Source organism: Equus caballus, chromosome 21, assembly GCF_041296265.1.
Source record: "Equus caballus isolate H_3958 breed thoroughbred chromosome 21, TB-T2T, whole genome shotgun sequence".
Classification (NCBI taxonomy): domain Eukaryota; kingdom Metazoa; phylum Chordata; class Mammalia; order Perissodactyla; family Equidae; genus Equus; species Equus caballus.
This window is the reverse complement of record NC_091704.1, coordinates 45,502,890-45,523,838: the sequence shown is the minus strand read 5'-3', so window position 1 is coordinate 45,523,838 and position 20,949 is coordinate 45,502,890. Positions and strand designations below refer to the sequence as shown.

General features: G+C 41.4%; 1 protein-coding gene across 1 annotated transcript; it reads right to left on the bottom strand.

Moving 5' to 3' along the window:
- Window positions 1–2,625: 2,625 nt before the first annotated feature.
- On the bottom strand, window positions 2,626–20,677 carry AMACR (alpha-methylacyl-CoA racemase). Its single transcript, XM_070245946.1, has 5 exons — window positions 18,185–20,677; window positions 16,003–16,146; window positions 14,832–14,992; window positions 9,843–10,027; window positions 2,626–3,386 (listed from the first exon to the last, which is right to left on the bottom strand). Exons 1-5 carry the CDS (start codon window positions 18,429–18,431, stop codon window positions 2,975–2,977), a joined length of 1,149 nt encoding a protein of 382 aa, XP_070102047.1. The 5' UTR covers window positions 18,432–20,677; the 3' UTR covers window positions 2,626–2,974.
- Window positions 20,678–20,949: the final 272 nt, after the last annotated feature.

Sequence of the window (20,949 nt, the reverse complement as noted above, 5' to 3'; positions counted from 1 at the left end):
TTGGCTGAAGACTTCTGAGACCCCATCTTCTTCTGGATGTTGCTGTGTGTGGATATGAGATCCAAAACTTGGTATCAGGCTGAGGATAAAGCAAACACATGGAGGATGGGAAGTTGGCAGAGCCAGAAGAATGCAGGAAAACAGGGTCTGAGTAACTGGACTCAGTAACCCTGAAACTTAACATCCTTCCAGCCTCTGGGTATGTGAGCCCAGACACTTCCTTCTTGTTTTGGATATTCTTACTTGCAGTTGAAGGCAGCCTGATTTTATATAGGTAAAAGTATTTTGCAAATTATACAGTGCAATGTAATTGTGACTGAAGCCTAAAACGTGCTTAGAGGGATGACATGAACATAGAGATGAGAGGCCTGGACGCAACCAGTCACCTTGTTCTACATAACTTGTTTTATTTATCACCATCCAGTTTGTAGCATCTCATCACTTCTTACATTGTAGGGTCAAAAGAGAGTGTAAATAAATGTGTATTGAACTATGCATTCAAGAACTATGTATTCCTCTTTCACTAGAATGGACCATCTTCAATTGCCTGCCTCTCTTCCATCCTCCTGAAAACTTCCTATTTTCTCCTTACCTGCCCCTTGCCTACTTCTAAATCTACAGTTGGTCAAAGGATAGCTTAAAAAAAAAGAGGAAGCGTAGCATTTTCTGCACAGGGTCTTAGTCTTAGACTCTTCAAAAGAAAAGTATGGGTCACTAACAAAAGCTACTAGCCTTATTTACATACATTTATTCTTTAAAAGTTCACGCTCTACCAAAACCAATCTTTCATTCAAATATTTTGTATAAAGTCAATTAATCACAGAAATCAATATTCTAAGCTATTCCATCTGTTGATTTACAGATTTTTGCCAACCCCCTTTTATCCTTTCCCTCACAATCCATTCAACAGACACTTTTTTGAGCACCTACTATGACAGTAACCAAGGGGAAAAGGCTTGGTTCATATCCATTAGGACACTGCTACTCAAAGTGTGGTCTTTGAACCAGAAGCATCATAATCACCTGAAAGCCTGGTAGAAATGTAAATTCATGGGTCCCACCCTAGACCCACATTAGAATCCTTAGAGGTGGGCCTAGGAATCTGTTTTAACACTGTCTCCAGATGATTCTTTGCGTGCTGGAGTAACTACCCTAGGAGCTTATGGCCTAGTGAACTAAAAGCAATTGCTATCCTTGGAGATATGTACAAAATGCAATGGGACCATAGGAAGGACCCCTAAGAATAGGAGCTAACAATTACTGGGCACCTAGGATGTTCCAGGCACGTCACAGGCATTGTCTTAGACATCACAATGATAGAATGAGATTTGAACACAAGGCCTTTCTGACTCCAAAATTCATAATCACTGTGCAAAACCGCCCTAGGACTGAGAAACACGGGATGCTTCACAAAGAAGACCCAAAGAGAGTTTGAGCCAACTCTCAGTTTGCTAGATCAACAAGCTGGAGCATAAGGGGTCGAGAGTATTGTTAATCCTGAAAAATGTTGCAGCATATGGAAAGGCATGGAAGCAAGAAACCACAGCATATTTAGAAACTTCAGGCCGTCCAATATAAAGTGTGAGGAGCAGTTGGGTAGGGATGGCATTGGACAGCTAGGTGGAAGTCTTATTATAAATAAATAGTTCACATGCTATGTAAATGAGTTTATATTTTATTCTATACGAAAAAAAGAGGACCACTGAAGAATTTTACAGGACTGAAACGACCAGTTTGGTGTCAAAAAGATTACTGGTAGTGTAACACAATGGGAAAAAAAAAAATGAAGGCAGTGATACTAGAGGTCAAAGTCAGGTAGGAAAGCTGAGTAGTAGTCCAGGTAAGAGGTAACAGGGTCCTGAATGAAAGCTGCAATGAGAGATGGGCAAAGGGATGGATACAGGAGCTATTCACTCCTTTAATAAAATTCACAGTTTCCACCATGGGCCAGTCACTATTCCAGCAACTGGGGATTTAGCAATGAAAAAAACCTACACAGTTTCATAAAGCTTCCATTCTAGCGTGCACTAGTTAAGAGGGAGTGAGGACTGGGGTCAATCAATGTAATATCAGTAGTGACACAGTGTGCGAAGAAAAACAGAACAGGGGAGGGGAGACTGAGTGCTGAGGTGGCTGCTAGTTTAGTTACGGGTCAGGAAAGGACTCTCCTTTGGGCAACGGCCTAAATGAAGTGAGAGGTAAGCTGTGGGCCTATTGGGGGCTGGGGGAGACATGATGGGAGTGGAAGCCAGAGACTGGTAAGGGGAGGAAGAGCCTAGTAGGACTTTCAAACGGATGATGCTACAATGTCCTGAGAAAGAGACACATTTGGGTGATGCTAACAGGAAGCTACACAGACAAGTCAGGCTCGCAGCAGAGTGGTCTAGAGGGAGCAGTGGAAGTTATCTGAAGGAAACCTCAAGAACATTTTCTAAAATTCCAATTCAAAGACACTGGTCTTTGATTTCCTTATCAAATTCAAAGGATCAGGATTTTCTATCTAAGGACATTCATTTTGGTAAATATTAGAGCCAAAAATATTTCAGTGAGTCTCAAAATGTTATTTAAGTGCTATTTAAAGGGCTTTCTTGAAAGCTTTTCACAAACTTAGAAGCATGAGTAAACTTTAGGGGAAAAAAAAGCTTTATTTAATAAAAAGCATGATGTTAACTCATTTAAAGTATATTATAAATCTTTAAGTATTTCAATATCAACAAATATAATTATCAAGTAAACTGGAAGACAGAAAAACTGCCACGGATTAGTATAGGTAAACTAAAAACATTCCTAAATCAAAAGCCATGATTAACCATTTTCACAATTCAATCATTACTGTATAATCAGTCTTATTTCTTACTTAGAAAAATTCGATGGGACCACTGTGATGGATCACGTGTCCACACCTACAATTTTGGGTATTATTCCATACCATAGATGCAGTATTCAAATTCACTTGAGCTGCGAGGCTGGAAACTTACAGATTAGCTCTTGGTTTACTACTTTCAATAATTTTATCTGAGTTAAGCTGATCAATTTCTTCCTGGCTGAACCCAAATTCTCTAAGTATCTCTTCAGTGTGTTCTCCTACAAAAGGATCCCTTTTGGAAGAAGGGATAGCTGGGGTGTTTGACAGCAGAGGTGCAGGGCGGGGACTCACACCCTGCTCCCCGTGAGTGATAAAGGAGCCTCGTTCTTTGTTATGACCGTGCTGGACAGCCTCTTCTAAAGACAGAACTGGAGTCACGCACGCATCTGTGCCATCAAAGATCCGACACCACTCTGCCTTTGTCTTCTTTGCAAATATATCTGCAAATTTCTTCTTCATTTCTGGCCAATCAGTTATGCTCATCTGATTGGGAAGTTCTTCAGACTTGAGTCCAAGTCCTGAGAGAAAAACACAATTTCTTAAATTATTATGCTTTGTGTGGAGTGATTATAATCAGTGAAGATGAGTTTGGAGCTCACCACACTGTCCCAAATAGGATGGTCGTTAAGGGTTTCTCAAATGGGTCAAAAGAAGAAATTCAAACTCATCTTGAAGTTGGAGCCAATGGCTTGAGAGAGCAGAGGTAGTAAGGGTAGCAGGACTCAAAACAGACTCTCCATTACCAAGATCTTATTATTTAATTGCATCAAAATTAGCCTATTTTTTGGCAAAAATAACCAAAACAAAAAGTAACAAATGTTGGAGAGGTTGTGGAGAAAAAGGAACCCTCATACACTGCTGGTGGGAATGCAAACTGGTGCAGCCACTATGGAAAACAGTATGGAGATTTCTCAAAAAATTAAAAATAGAAATACCATATGATCCAGCCATCCCACTACGGGGTATCTACCCAAAGAACTTGAAATCAGCAATCCGGAAAGTCCCATGCACCCCTATGTTCATTGCTGCATTATTTACAATAGCCAAGACGTGGAAGCAACCTAAGTGCCCATAAACTGATGACTAGATAAAGAAGATATGGTATATACATACAATGGAATACTACTCAGCCATAAAAAAGGATAAAATCATCCCATTCACAACAACACGGATGGACCTCTAAGGTATTATGTTAAGTGAAATAAGCCAGATAGAGAAAGACAATCTCTGTATGACTCCAGTCATATGTGGAAGTTAAACATGTAGACAAAGAGAACAGATTAGTGGCTACCAGGGGAAAGGGGAGCTGGGTGGTGGGTACAAAGGGTGAAGTGGTGAACCTACAACACGACTGACAAACAATAAGGTACAACCGAAATTTCACAAGGCTGTAAACTATCATTTCAATAAAATGTTAAAAAAAAAAAAAAGTAGTCTATTTTTAATGGTCTAGGTTCCAGAAATCGATCTCTTCCCTCTGAGTAGGTTTGCAAAAAGAAATTTCCTCCTGATGTTATCATCTGTCGTATTGAATTAAAATAACCCCATATTTTATATAATGCTCCTAAACTCTATGAAAGATAAAATCTAAACAACTTTACATGACTATCTCAGTTTTCAAGGAAGAAGCCTAAAGACAAACAATTAAATTCAAAATTGCAGTTTTATAAATGATATTCATTTCTTTGTATTTTGGTCAAAGAAAAGAGCTCTAGTGATATTTGACTCACTAAGGAACAAAGGACTTGTAAAGTAACCAAAGACTCTTGCAAATCGTTCCTACAGCAAACAGGGCAGAAAGTCATCAGCCAGCCAGTCACCAACGGGGCATGCAGACCTTTCTCTCCAGCGTGAAGGGCCCTGAAGGGCCCCTCAACACACAGTGCAAAGAGGATGAAAGCATCCAGCTGGCGATTTAACAGGAAGGAGGGCTTCTTTGGCCCATGACCTGATCTGCGCTTCCTTTATTGACAAGCACCTACCCCTACAGATACACCTGAACTCTGTACTGATTAAATTATACCCAAAGGGCCACTTTACTGGGGTTTGGCGTAAATGCCATTTTTTTCCCTCATGTAAGAGGTTTTCTAAATGTTTGAAATTATGCATAACATTTTGTGTAAGTTTAGCCAAGCTAATCAAATAATTTTCACTTTTATCATCCTTTCTTTCCCTACTACACTGAAGAACAATGACTAAGTGTAGGCTGCTCTGAAAAGGTAAGAAGTCATGAACACCGCAGGCTCTCCTTAGGGTTTTGAGGGATATAGGGAAACAAGGAGAACTCACAGAGTTCTGGATTGTGGTGAAAAGACACCTGTGGGATTTATAAGTAAATTTTTCTCTATAGTCACTTGTCCCACTTAAATACCAGAAAAGATCTGGAGTTATAGTTTCAGGTCTATCACTGTAAATCTACAAAGAAATGTTCCTAAGGATACCTTTGACTTTGCTTTCTCTTTCCTGATTGCCCCAAACTCTGTGATTAAAAAACACAAAAAATGAGCAGTTAGCCAAAGTAGTGATGTAGATGGTAGCTACTATTGGAAACATCTTTGCATCCTTTTTAAACAGTTTTTTAAATTAGAAAGTGATCAGAATCATAAAACTAAATAAAACTAGCAACAATTTGTCCTCTCTGTAACAAAAATCATACTTGAGATCACACAGGTCATAGTGTGTATATGGGAAAATAGTAGAAATCAAAGGACCCCAAGTTCTACCCCTAAGTCTGCCACCCAGCTGCTCCACCGTCTCGTCATCCTTTCTCAGCCCACAATTCCCCATCCTGCCCAAGACCCTGATCGAGGCCACAGGATGAACTACCAGTGGTCTCGGGTGGGCTGTTTCCTGTGCTCTTCACATCCCTCTACGGAGCTCTGAATCCGATCTCCCATAGAAATGCAATTAGAGATTGTGGCTAGTTTCTACAGTCTAATCAATACTAAATTTGTGGTATTATAAGTCAAACACTTTCAGGGACTGGCCTGGGGACTCAGACACCATTTAAAACTTGGGAAAGTATGTTTTGATTTCCAAAAAACTACCGCACACATACTTGTACAGATATTCATACACACACACACACAAAATATTATTGTTTTAAGTACACATAATACTTTTCTGCTCTGTAACACAATATTAGGAATATATTAAGCACTCAAAAATTTATTTCTAAGTATGCAATGATATATGTACAAAGATTAATGTTAATAGATTAATAAACATTCTTATAATGAAAAACTTGAAAAAATGCAGATGAATTTGAATAAAGAAATGGTTAAGTAAATTTTAGGACAGGCACACCATATCATATGGCTACTATAAAAAAAAGGTGAGGGTAAAGCTCTTTTTTTATTGACAAGAATGTCTTGTTATATTGTTGAATAAAAAGAGATAGCTATTAATGATAAATGTTTGTAACTGTACATAATATATATAAATAACAAATTGTAAAAAATAAAATGTGTGTTTGCATGTGCATAGAAAAAATTCTGGGGAGACATCCCAAATTTTCCCAAAATGAAAGGACAAGGGAGAATTTTTACTTCTTATTTGACAAATTCTGTGTTGTTTAAATATTTTTGACTTTTTTTCATTTTTTAACATTGTGGTAAAATATGGGTAAAATTTACCATTTTAGTTATTTTTAGGTGTACAGTACTGTGGTGTTAAGTATATTTACAGTTTTCCCTCTGGCGGATTGGTTCTAGGACCCCCCCGGATACTAAAATCCACACATGTTCAAGTCCCTTATATAAAATGATTTAGTATTTGCATATAACCTACACACATTTTCCCATATACTTTAAATTGTCTCTAAATTACTTATAATACCTAATACAAAGAAAATGCTATATAAATAGTTGTTATACTGCATGGTTCAGGGAATAACGACAAGAAAAAAAAGTCTGTACAATACCTGTTCAGTATAAATGCAAACACTGTAGGGCTTTCAATCCGTGGATCTGGATGGCCAACTGTATACTGTTCTGGAACCATCACCACCATCTCTCTCCAGAACTTTTCCTCTTCCCAAACTGAAACTCTGTATCCATTAAACACTATCTCCACATTCTCCCCTCCCCCAGCCCCTGGCAACCACCATTCTACTTTCTGTCTCTATGAACCTGACAACTCTAGGCACCTCATATAAGCAGAATCAAACAGTATCTGTCCTTTTGTGACTGGTTTATTTCACTCAGCATAATGCCTTCAAAGTTCATCCACATTATAGCAGAAGTCAGAATTTCTTTTCTTTTTAAGGTTGAATAACATTCCATTGTATGTATATGCCCATTTTGCTTATCCTTTCATCTGCTGAGAGACACTTGGGTTGCTTCCATCTTTTAGTTATTGTAAATAATGCTGCTATGAACACGGATGTACAAATACCTGTTTGAGTCCCTGCTTTCGATTCTTTTGGGTATAAACCCAGCAGTGGAACTGCTGGATCATATGGTATTTCTATGTTTAATTCTTTGAGGAACCAACATACCATTTTCCACAGTGCTTGCACAATTTTACATTCCTCCAGTAATGTACAGGGTTCCAGTTTCTCCACATCCTTGTCAACACTCATTATTTCAGGTTTTCTTTTAATAATATTTTGAAATTTTAAAACAACTTTTAAAAACTCTCTATTGCTTATCTGGTTATACTACAAGAGTCCTGCCATCTCTCAATGTCATGAAATTCTCAGTCTTTTCAGATTTCTTTACCCTGGAAAGCAGCAGGGACACAGCACAGTGGCGTTCGCCTCTTACAAAAACCTTGTGTATTTATGTTCAGATCCTGAAGAGCTAAATTAAGGTAGGGTCTCAAAGATCTAAAAATACACGGTGAAATAAATGAAGCATATAATTAATACTACCTCAAAATATCATTATAGATGTGGGAGTTTGTCTAGTTGGGCCTGAGAGAGAAATAACATATATGTGATTAGTAAAAGTACTATTTTGAAAAATAAATATTGTAAAAGAAAGAAAATGCTAAGGCATTTTGGCACAGCCTATGTAGATTAAGCAAAATCTGATTTAACACGCTAAGTCTGCCTGAAGCCCAGCTAAGGATCCCTGAAGGGAAAGAGAAGGTTAAGGATACTAGAAAAGGCTTGGATGCAAAGAGAGGGGGCTGCAAAAAAAATCATAGGGTGTGATAGTTTAGACTCAGAAAGAGAACAGCCAGGAGAAGATTAGAAGCTGAGGGGCTGAAGGGCCTTATAGAAAAATGTCCCAGAAAGGCTCATTTATTGAGGTGGAGTGTGGATATTAGAAATAATTATTCCAAACATATATGTTTTAAAATAACAAGATACGCCAAGAAGGGGAGTTAACTTCTGGAATGGCAGAGCAAGAACCTTCAACAATTCGCTCCTGCATAAAAGCAACAACAACACTGGCACAAATTGTCAGAATCAACTTTTTCAAAACTCTGGAAATTAACTGAAAGCTTGCAACCATCCAAAGAGCATTTATTCAAGAAAAATGAATGAATCTCAGTAGGACTTTATGGTGTTATCACCTGCGCTAATTTCACCCCTTTCTCCCCAGCTCTGTGATAGTCTTTAAAATCAACAGGTTCCCAACTATGGTAGCTTGAAAACCAGCAGGATAACAGCCATTGGCGGGGGGAGAATGAGTTCGGAGCTCCTCAAAAATCCTACCCCCGGAAAACTGCCACTACTTGGCCTGTCTGGCAACTCCCTGAAAGGCTCATTCTCAGGGCTTGCCTTTATGTGATCTGACTCAGAGTTCACAGTGCCCTATTCCCAGCACATGTCAAAAAAAAAAAAAAATTAGTGGCAACGGTTTAAAATTGCAGCTATCAGAGATGGCACTACCTGCTGGGACTAACAAGGAGCTGACCAAAAAACTTAAAAGAAAAAAGCAAGGAATAGGATGTCCATAAGGGTATTGAAAAGTTCCAACATACTCCTGAGAGTTTAAAAGACCATGCACATGCACAGGTCCAGGGCGGCAGGCATGCGCAGAAGAGATCTGAGAAGGTCCTCATCTTTCATCTCTGGCTGACCGTGAGGCTCTGCACCAGCATGAAGTGAAGGCACAGAGCGCCTCAGAAAAGCATGGGAGACATACTGGTTCAAAGCACTTGAAGACACTGCTGTTCAAATATTAGCTGACCATCAAGCTAACTGAGCACACAGCAGTGGCTGCACACGCCAAAGAAAACAGATCCAGTCCTGGAAAGTCACTGAATAAACAAACAGCAGCAACAACAAATCCAGGACGAAGAGAAGAGGAGATCTTATTTCCAGATTGCCACATTTCATTTTTTAAAATAACCTATTTCAACAAAAAATTGTGAAGCATGCAAAGAAAAAGAAAAGTATGGCCCATACACAGAAAAAAAAGTAATCAATAGAAACTATCCCTGAGGAAGCCAGATGTTGGACTTCCTAGAAAAAAATTTTAAGTCAGCTATTTTAAATATGTCCAAAGCACTGAAGGAAACCATTTCTAAAGAATTAAAGGAAGGTATGAGAACAATGTTTCATCAAATAGAGAATATCAATAAAGAGACAAAAATTATTGAAAAAAGGAATCAAATAGAAATTCTGGAGTTGCAAAGTATGGTAACAAATGAAAACCATGAAAGGGCCTCAACAGCAGACATGAACTGCAGGAGAAAGAATCAACGAACCTGAAAAGAGGCAAGCCGAGTTTACCCAGTCTGAGGACTACTACTGAGCATGAAATGTAACGAAAACATGGAACTCCCACAAAAGGGATTACTATTGTTTTAAAACCCTGAGCTATTTCAGAGACTTGTAAAATCACCCGTCAATTTAAAAAATAGGGGAAATGCCCCACGATATAATGATGGCTCTAATTGGGTTAATTATAAAATGGATGTATAATAAAAGATATCACAAATTTCAAAAGGCCCCAAAATAGAGGCTAAAGAACATCCACAGGACAAGGAGGGTGGGGAAAGTACGTGAAATTACTTATCTTTGATCAGCAACTCATAGAACTGGGGCTCTATTGCTCCAACAGCCATGAATTCCTCGTCTGCTGTCCTATATGTTGTGTAGAAAGGAGCTCCACCATCTAACATGTTCTGTCCTCGAGGCTGTTCCCACAGGCCCATTTCCTGTGTTTGCCACAGGAAAGTACTTAGATATGCTGTTCCTTCCACCTTTGAAGACACAACACAATACGAATCCATATAATTAAACTATAAAAGCTTCATTCCTTTCTACTTGGGTTTTTTTTTTAAATATTGAATAAAAATGTATAGGAAGATTATATCCAATTATACAACTTCTTTGGGATTTCGAGAAAGCCAGCAGAGTAGGTTTATGGCAGAGGGAGTTCCTGCACTATCGAGTTCAGAAAACACTGTTCAGAAAAGACTCAGAAGCAGCTATTTTTGTTCTTCCTTTCAAATAAGATTGGCAAAATGTTGATAATTTTTGAAGCTAGGTAAGGGTATATGGAAGTTCATTCTATATTCTCTTTACTTACATATATGTTAAAAATTCTCAGGACAAAAAGTTAAAAATAAAGCAAAAAGGTTTTTAAAAATCCACTGTCTGATCTCAATTCCTATAAACATATATACACAGACATATGAAGCATATCACATTTTAAAGGTAAATCACACTACAATTAAATTTAACTTACTGTAGTTGGAGTCTAAGCCCAAGAAAATTATAATTGAGTATTTAATATATTTTAACTTTAATATCACTAGGAAATTACAAAATGAACATAACAATATGGGTGGCAGGTATATGGGTTTTGTGAGTCCAGATAAACTAGTTTGGGAATGCCAACTTCTCGCTGAGTCCAGGAGTGAGAACAGGAATGGATTCGCATCTTCAGGGATGAGTATCACAAGGCTGGATGCACTGCGCTATCTAAAGACAACCACTTCCCTGTCCTTGTAGCTTTCTGATCCTAATGATTCCAGCACCCCAGGGAGAAGACCATCAAAGCATCCTTGTCTCTGAGGTTGCCAATAGAGAGGCCACATTCCAACAGTGAGCACGCAATTTCCCACAGTTACTGGCTATGAAACAAATGCAAAATATATCTTCAATACATCCCAAATTTCCCTTTTAACTTGAATTCTCATGTACACCTGAATTCAGGGTTTGGACATTTGTCATTACCAAATAGTGGAGTTTGTATAAGTGGCCTATGGTGGTGCTTTTTTTTGAAACTGGGTTATGTAGATTTTAGAGAGTCCCCACATTTATACCTATACATACACCTACACAAATACATATAATGATACACACACACACACACACACACACACATATATATACACATATAATGTCTTTTATGTAATGGATGTACTCACGAGTTTGCTGAAAAAAGATGCACCGACAGAGTTCAGAGTCTAGTTTGACCCCCTCAGGACACAAACAGGCTCTAATCTAATCCTACTTTATTTAGTGCCACAGGAGGATACAGGATAAGGAATATAGCAGTTACAATCCTCATCTCATCACAAGGCCACTGAGGCACACGCCTTCTCTGGCCCCCTCACCCACATGTAGGGAATGCTGCCACAGAGGAGAGCCCCTTGAGACAGGGAAACTGCAGCCTCCATTTCCCAACCTTCTAGATGGTTCTCACCTTATAGACCCACGACCTGCATGCCAACATGCAGCCCTAGCCCCCAGGTCAGGCGCACTCCCCCAGACCAGGAGTAAACAAGGCAAAACAGACCCCGCGTTCCAAAGTTATCTTCACTCTACACTTTCCAAGGAAACACTACTATGAAGAGACGACTCCAGGTCATCACAGGCAGGCATGAGTCAAGGATTCTGCTGCTAAAAACATCTGAAACTACTGGCCTAGAAGAATAAGGTATCTGCTCCCCCTGATCAGCTTCTACAAGTATGTGAATCACAAGGGTTCCCAGAGATGGGGAAGTAATGAACACAATGCTTTATGATCCATCGGGTCTGGAGGAATTAGCCAACACCACAATACCCTAACACAAACATGAACCTTGCATAAAGTTTACAGTGTATTCACATACACTAATACCTGAATATCTTCCTAATTGTCATGTAATTCTGATTAGACAATCTGATGAAAGCAGTAATTATCCTTTATTTAAATTTGACTATAAAAAAGCAATTACATGTCATTAGTAAATTATTCAGATTATTACTAAATATGCAGTAGTTAATCCTAACTTCTTAAAACTCTCAAGGCCTCATGGTTGTTCTCAGTGCATTCCTTTGGCACCACAGGGAGCGTGCCCACAGGGCAGCCGAGTGCAGTGGCCGAAAGCATGGCTTTCATGCCCACGAAAGTGTCAAACTGCCCGGGTGCAGAGATTCGGACCCTTTGCAGCCACCTGCTTCAGGAGAAGGCTGTGGGCCTCTCCACGGCGGAAAGTCTTCACAGGCCTTCAGAAGCCTGAGAGCCTTCCGGGAGGACGCCTCCTTCGGGTGGTCGCGTGGATCAAAGGAGGGGAGATGACGTGAAGCACTGAGCCTCGCCCTCGGCGCACGGTAAGTTGACAGCAGGTGCTGCTGCCGCTCCGGTGCGAGCTGGGCCTGGGCCGGGACTGGCCAGGAGCCGCCGATGAAAACACCAGTCACACTCCGCTCCTGCTGAAGTCACGTCGGAGATGGACGCAAGGACAATGTGACTGTACCCTGATGACAGGCTCACAGGACACAGAAACAGGACAGGGCAGCAAGGGATTAGGCCTCGAGGAGACGGAAGCACAAACCAAGGCCCCGAGATGAGGGACTCTGGTCGGAAATGGCCTTTGCAAAGGTCACCAATGACAAACCCAATCTACACCGTTTGGTTTTAAACTCTCGAGGTCTCCATCAACTTCTGACCCTCTTCGGACTTTCTCTTTCCTTCCCTTTCATGACAACGCTCCCTGTGGCTCTCCACGTCCCTCTCCTTAGCCCTGGCTTCTCCTCTTCTGCCCTCTCACTCCTCAAACGCCGGTGTTCTATCCCCTTCCCTAGCAGACCACATGGCTCCCAAATGCCTCTGAAATCTGTTTCTAGTCCCTAACTTTACGTATTCCATTGGATATCTGAAAGGCACTTCAAACTTGAAATGACCAAAACTGAATGCCTTTCTTCTAATAATAATAACAAAACCAAACTCCTATGGAGTGCCTCCTCTATGCCAGACACTGAACAATGGATGAACTCATTTAATTCTCTAACAATGCTATGAAGTAGATACCATTATTATCTCCATTCTACAAAGAAGGAAACTAAGGCACAGGGAGATTAAGTAACTTTCCCAAGATCACAGAGCTATGAAGTGGCAGAGCTGAGGTGGAGGAAGTCAGCTGCCAGTCGGTGCTCTTGACCATTGTGCCACACTGCTTCTTCCTTCAATGGTCTTCCCCCAAGGTGCCACTGACACCATCCACCAGGTAGTCCAAGCCAGAAATAGGGGAGCCATCCATGATTCCTCCCTCTCCCCTCATTGCCAACGCATCACCAAATCTCAGAAATTGTACATCTCAACTATCACTCAATCCAGACCCATTCTACCATTACTGACTTTGGCACTTGCCCTTAGCTCACAGCAATAACCCGGTAACTGTCCCTCGGCCTCCAGTCTTGTCTCCATGCCACCTCCAAAGATCTGTCCAAGGCAAATGTGTCGTTGTGCTGGATTGAACTCTTACCAACTAGTTGTGAGAACTCAGGCAAATTTCTAGGATTCAGTTTCCTCCTCTTTAAAATAATAACGTATTCCAGGTGAAATTGTTGTTTTGAGGATTAGGAGAAATCACACAGGGAAGGAGCTCAGGATAACATGAGGCACACGCTCAGCGTGTGACAGTGAAGAAACCGAAGCATGATGAGGTCATAGTCTCCCCTACACAATGCAGAAGGAAGGACGTCTGGACTGGCCCGTTTGACTTCGGCACCCTTAAGGGGTGACCTTCTCTATCTGCTATGGGAGGCTTCCTGAGCCCTGTTTTGAATGAGGATTGCTTGAAAAGTATATTCTAAGCACAAGGGAGAGTGTGCAGAAAATTGCTAAAACACAACACAGGAATCAGGTGAGTCAGGAAAAGTTTAGAAAACTGACTCCACAAACAGATGATCAAAATTTGACATTCTGACACATGTAAATTAGGAGATGAGGCTATTTTAAAGAAAAGGATATCCCTGGTAACTTGGATTCAATCTTCAAATCTCACTTATCTCTTGAAGTGTTCAGAAAAAGATCTGAGGCAGCCATCTACGGTACAGTAGCCCCCCCCTTATACACAGTTTTGCTTTCCGCAACTTTGGTTACCTGAGGTCAACCATGGTCTGAAAATATTAAATGGAAAATTCCAGAAATAAACAATTCCTAAGTTTTAAATTGTGAGTCGTTCTGCATAGCATTATGGAATCTCCCATCGCCCCACTCTATCCCGCCTGGGACGTGAATTGTCCCTTTGTCCAGGACATCCACGCTGTATACACAACCTGCCTGTTAGTCACTTAGTAGTGTCTGGGTGATCAGATCAACTGTTGCAGTATTACACTGCTGGTGTTCAAATAACCCTTATTTTACTTAATAACGGCTCCAAATCCCGAGTAATGATGCTGGCAATTCGGAGATGCCCATGAGAAGCCAGGAAGGACTTTCTTGAAGTGAAAAAGTGAAAGTTGTTGAGTTAATAAGGAAAGAAAAAAAATCGCATGCTGAGGTTGCTAAGATCTACAGTAACTTTTATTACAGTATATTTGTATAATTGTTCCATTTTATTATTAGTTATTGTTTTAATCTCTTTCTGTGCCTAATTTATAAATTAAACTTTATGATAGGTATGTATGTACAGGAAAAAACATGGCATATATAAGGTTCAGTACTATCCGTCGTTGCAGGCATCTATGGGGGGGCGGGGGGTCTTGGAACACATCCCCTGAGAATAAGGGGGGATCTACTGTACTTAAGAAGAACGGGTGGGCTTATCATTTCCCCCAAATATCACTTACCATGTTTGCGTCAATGACTTGACCTTTGCCAGAGCGTGTACGTTCAAAAAGAGCCATCATGATGCCCAGCGCACACATGAGGCCACCACCACCAAAGTCAGCCAGTAGATTCAGCGGAGCACATGGCTTGTCACCACTTTTGCCAAGTTTTGACAGAACACCTACACCATTTAAAAAAATCGGGGAAAGTTAACTGTAAATTTAACGTCTCTTTTAAATAAATACATGAACATCTTAGAGGAGTAACCAATCACTCTAGTTGCTGACATAAGTGAACACTAGTACCTAATGCTTTTCCAAATCTAAACCTATTCGGCATATTTATAAACAGGATTTCCCTCCAACAAGGCTCCTTGTTTTGTTTTTTTCCTTCTCTAAAACTTTATTCCAACTAACATTTTCAGAATTTTACTGCTAAGTTTATACTCACTGAGTTTTGGGAAAAAATGATTTGTTATCAACTTAGCTTATGGTTTAACAACAGTATAATGCACCTCCATGCTTATTAGAAAGAGATGCAAGAAAATAATCAAATACAAGAAAGAAAAGCAATTAAATTTTAAAATAGATGAAAAAATCCAATTCTATACTCACTCTTTTCCTCAACCTTTCAATGTATATTCACACAAAATTAGAGACTTTCTTTACTCAACAACATACAGTCTGTAGAATTCTAGAATCAGGCCATTCTAACACATGTTCTTACAGGCCAACACTTCAATAAAGTGAGATCACAACCTGAAAAACAGGCTTTTTCTAGTATTCATACAAGTCTAAAATGGTAACTCAGGCAATGATTCACAAAGACGGCGTGAAGAGTGGGGTCAGAATCAAATTATATCAGCATTTTCAAACTCTAGAGCCACCATCATTATTACCACCAACTCTCTTATTTGTAGCAGGGGCTTGCCTGAGAATTGACTCCACAAATGTAGTAAGTAAATGTGACTAGTGAGAGTATATTATCCATCAAATGTGTTAAGACAGGGGGAAAAGGGTTGACAATGATTGTTCCGAGACAAACTCATCCGTTTTAAACAACCATACTCTCCTTATTGATTCTGATAAATATTTCAATCTTCCCCCTTAAAAATTCTTTTTCCTTAGTAGAACTGTAGATCTTGACTGGGAACAAAATAAAAAGTATAGAGAAATTATTTTTTTAACATACCCGACAAAGCCAAATAGTTGATATCATGGCCTGCTAACCTAGAGAACCTCCCCAACTGGCCAAATCCACTCAACCTGGCATAGATAAGACTTGGATTCTCCCTCTGCAGAATCTCCGGGCCCAGCTGGAGTTTTTCCATGACACCTTAAGAGAAAAGTAACAATTTTTTGTTAAGCAAGCATGAATTGAGGATGGGTATAATCCCTTCTCTCTGGCAAACATAAAACAGCACTCATACAAGTAATACTAATGTTTGTTGCAGGTTTGTAGCGTGTTTCCAGTAATTAAGGACCCAAAGAGCAAGGCCACCATTTCTGGAATGTGTGGCTTCTGCCTCAGAAGGCTATTTCCTTCCAGCACTTGCCTGTTTCCCTTCAGTCACATCCAAGCTTCTTCAAGCCCCATAGTGGGCATTTCATCCCTTTAGTCTGTCCCTTTATAAAACCCTCTCCTTAGTAATTAGAAATGGTTTGTTCTCCTGCAATAGTTACCCGGGGTCTTTATTTGGTCAAAAATTCACTTTTGAACACTGCTCTTCCTTTTAGGACCTTTGCTTCTACGCCCGCATTAGTGCCTACCACCTTCTACCTCATGCTGTACTTATGTATGTATATATTCCATCTTCCCTATCAGCTCAGGAGCGACTCTGGTGGAATTCATGCTTGATCTGTTTCCACAAGCCTCTAAAGAACCCAGCATCAAAACCCTCACAGAAAGGCTCAGTAAATATCCATGGAAAGGTTAGCTACGAAGGCACCTAAGATCTCTTAAGGTCTCAGCAAGTACCATATTCATTGCACAAAATCTAAGCAACTGACACCTAGTCTCCTGGGATTAAAAGCAATAAAGATTACATACTAAATTCACTGTCTTTCTTCCTAACGTTATGATATACTACAACGGTCCTCTAGTCCTCTTCCTAAACACCAGCCATAATCCCTCACCTGGCAGCTACACCTGTATCCACAGTGGTATTTTCCTCCTAATCGTAAGACTTTGAACAAATTATCTAACCATGTTGACTCTCCTTCATCTTCAAATGGGACACGGTTAAACTACGATATAATCCTAATTGTTAAATTATTATTACTACAATCCTCAAATCTAGCTGTAAGGGTAAATGGGGTCACATTTAAACACACCTGGTGCCCCAGAGACATTCAATTCATTCACCAAACATTTACTGATTTCCTGTTATGTACCAGGCAAAGCTTGGGATGTGTGCTTGCAGATAACTCTGGCAGCTGTCTGAGAATGGATCCGAGCAGTGTTAGATCCAAACATCATCTTTGAAAAAGGTTGTCACGACACTATCAAGGAAGCTGCAGCAGGTATGGAGAGAAGGGATGCTTAGTTATAGAAAGGAAGAAGAATGAACGGATTCGTGATAACTGAAAGCAAGTGGAGAGAAAGATTTGGAGTCACAGAGGAAGCGCAAGTTTCTGATTCAGGCAATTGGGTGGCTACGGCTTCCATTCCCTGAGATAAATAATTCAGAAGGAGGCGATATCACCTTAGGAAGAAAGGTGACGGGCTTGGTTTGGGATTTCTGGAAGCTGCAGTGGCTGGAGGACAGCCAGATAGAAATGTGCAGGACCTGGGGATCCCAGCGGTCTGAGGCACTAACACGGGGGGTACACTTACGGATTCGGGCATCATCTGTCTATAAAAGGTGAAAACAGTGGGAATGGATAAGGCGGCTCCAGGAAACAGAGTGTAGAGTAAACGAAACTGAGCTGAAGGGGAACTTGGGAATACCAGCATTTAAGACAGGGAGTGCTGGGTCCGTGGATGGCTTTCGAGGGTACACAGAACCCCAAAACTGTAGCAAAATGACTAAATCCTATATGCAATTTTCCCAGGAGAGAATTTACGTCTTTCATTATTCTCACAGGGTTCCTAACCGTCAAATAATCAAGAAAGGCAAATATAAATAGGAGGTGAGGAAAAAAGAGGCACTTGGAAAGAGTCGAGAGTTATAACGCGAACAAGGGCATCCGCGGTATCTCGGATCCCAAGTAGGAAGATCGTCCCGAGGGGCGAATGATCAACAGTATCAAATGCAACACAAAGTCTAGAAAGGCAGGGACGGGATGGGTTCACGTGGCAACAGGGCAAAGGAGCGGCGGGCACAGCCTCAGTCCGAACAGTCCGGCCCCCTCCCTTCGCAGGCTGGGCTCACCGGCGCGGAAAGGATCCAGCACCACGTCCGCCCGCGTGCACAGGCGCCGCAGCACCGCCGCTCCCCGCGGCCGCTTCAGGTCCAGGGCCAGCGAGCGCTTGCCCCGGGCCAGGTAGCTTGTGCCGCCGCGGACGCCGGTCCGGTCCACACGCACCACTTGCGCCCCGAAGTCCGCCAGGACCATACCGCAGAACGGGCCGGGCACCAGGCCGGCCAGCTCCAGAACCCGGACGCCCCGCAGCGCCATGGCGCGCCGCCTCTCCACCCGCAGGAGAATACGGAGCGACTGCCACCAGGGCCACCCAAGCCTGGCGCACGGCCCCGAGCGCGCACTGCCCCTATGTGCGCCTGCGCGCCGCCGCGGAGTCTGCGCAGTGGTGTGTCCTCCCGCCCGGCGCCGCACGTCAAGGGTTTACTCTTCTTGCTGCCAAGTCCTGAGCTGTCCCCAGAGCTTGGCCTGTCGAGCTCAGGCCTGTGGCCGCCCTCTCAGGACGCTTTTATTTCCACCGTTGTGCCATTTCAGTCCCTACGCGAGCCCGGGCCCGGAGAAATAAAAAGTACGTAGATATTTAGAAACAATGCTATTTTCTTCCGTAGGCTACAGGGTGCCTCCTTCAGCGCCCCTACTTCGTAGCCACCCGATGATTTCATCCACAAGTAGCTTGCGAGTCCTTCTAGATGCGCTCAATTTTGAGTTAAAAACTTTGTGGATTACATGCCTTTAAGAAAAAGTTCAAGCTGCACTAAGGAATGTGTAATATTAGAAGAACAAAAGAGCGGGCGGTGCTCATCAGAGCCGAATGAGAAACTTTACAAATACTTTTGATTTGTCACCTGACATTTCTATGGATTATTAGGGTTTCTAGTTTTTAATTTTAATGCACAATCTTTTTTTTTTTTTTTTAAGTGCAATATAATCACAAATAGCCCCACTACTTGAGCCAAACAGGAGGTGCTCAGGGGTGCTCTGCCAAAAGGAGCTGGGAAGAGAGTTATAGAGAAAAGGCAGGAAGCGAAGCAAGGAAATTGGCTGTACCGTCAGGCCTTGGCTGTTTGTGATTGGTTTTCTTAGGGTCTGGTTTGTAACCTTGAGACATTTACAAGATTAGAGTTTGGATTGTTTGGGTAGGCTGCCAAGGGGTTAGAGCCACATCAGTTTAATGGCCTGTTTGTTTAACACCACCTTGTTGCTCTCTATCCCATGTTCCTACCTTTGTTCAGGCAGAAGATTCCTTACCACTCCTCTTGTTTTATTTTTATTTTGAGAAACTAAAACAGAAAAAGAAGATTACAAAGAATGCTATAGCAGACATCCAGACTGACACGTTAGTATTTTTTCATATTTGCTTCCAGTCTGTTTTTCTAAAAAATAAACAGTACAGATATCGCTTGAGCTAACACCCAGGATCAGGTTGACATGAAATCAGGGATCTTACCCAGCATCAAGCCTTACTAATGAATTCAGAGATATGGGTCATGGAGAGGCTCAGACAAAGCAGAGGTCTGAGAAATCTCACCTAACTTTACAGGTCCTTCCTTCCTGCGTTGGACACAATACCCCCTGTTACAAGTTGAGTTGTGTCCCTTTAAAATTCATATATTGAAATCCTAAGCCCTGGTACCCGAAGATGTGACTGTGCTTGGAGATAGGGCCTGTAAGGAGGTAATTAAGATAAAGTGAGGTCATATGGGTGGGTCCCAATCCCATAAGACTGGTGGCCTTATAAGAAAAGAAGATTAGGACAAGAACAACACAGATGAAAGACAACCATGTGAGGACACAGCAGAACATGGCTATCTGTAAGCCAAGGAGCCAGGCCTCAGAAGAAACCAAAACTGCTGACACCTTCATTTTGGACTGTCAGACTCCAGAACTGTGAGAAAACAAAGTTCTCTTGTTTAAACTACCCTGTCTGCGGTATTGTATTGTGGCAGGCCTAGCAAGCTAATACACCCTCTGACCCACAATTATAGATGAAGTCTTTAATGAGGTTCTCGAATCACCTAACAGACTTCAGTTTATATCCCAAGAATTATTTAGCTGTGGAACCATGCTTCCTAGATTCTCGGTTTATTTAGCATAAGTAATCCCATGGCCAGGGATATCCTAAGTGCATTCAGTAGATAAATTCTCTTCCTCCTAGCAAATGCCATTCGTCTATGTATCCAAGGTCCAACTGACAAGGAGAGTCACTCACCTTTTTCTTCATCCCTCTAGTACATCTCTGTACTAAAAGGAGTAAATAGATCATAGGTGATGCGGGGTCGGCGAGCTGAAGAGTCGAAAGAAAGATTTCTTGGGCTCTCAAGGTCTGGCAGTAGTGCTCTTTTATTTAGAGAATAGTATGGAATAGCATGGGGACAGGACCCATGGGCAGTAAAGAGCTGCTGCAATGTGTTGAGGGTTAGGGCTAAATTTATAAGGCATGGGTACGTGACTTATTTTTACTAGACAAAGAAAAGATGATGTAAAAAGTCATTAAATGGTTTCAGTGCCGATGGGGTCTGGTTATTGTGTGGTCATATAACTTTAGATATGAATCTGGTCCTATAGATCAGCATGTAGGCCAGGATGCCCTGGGCTTCTCTCCCTGGGGCAGCCCTAATCCACACCATAAAATCCATTGGGTCATATAGATTGGCATGTAGGCCAGGTCACCTTGGGCTTCTCTACCTGGGGTAGTCTTGATCTACATCAATAGGTACCGGCTTTTAACTCCTTCCACAGCTAAAGCCTCCTCTACCTACCACCCACAGTTACATTT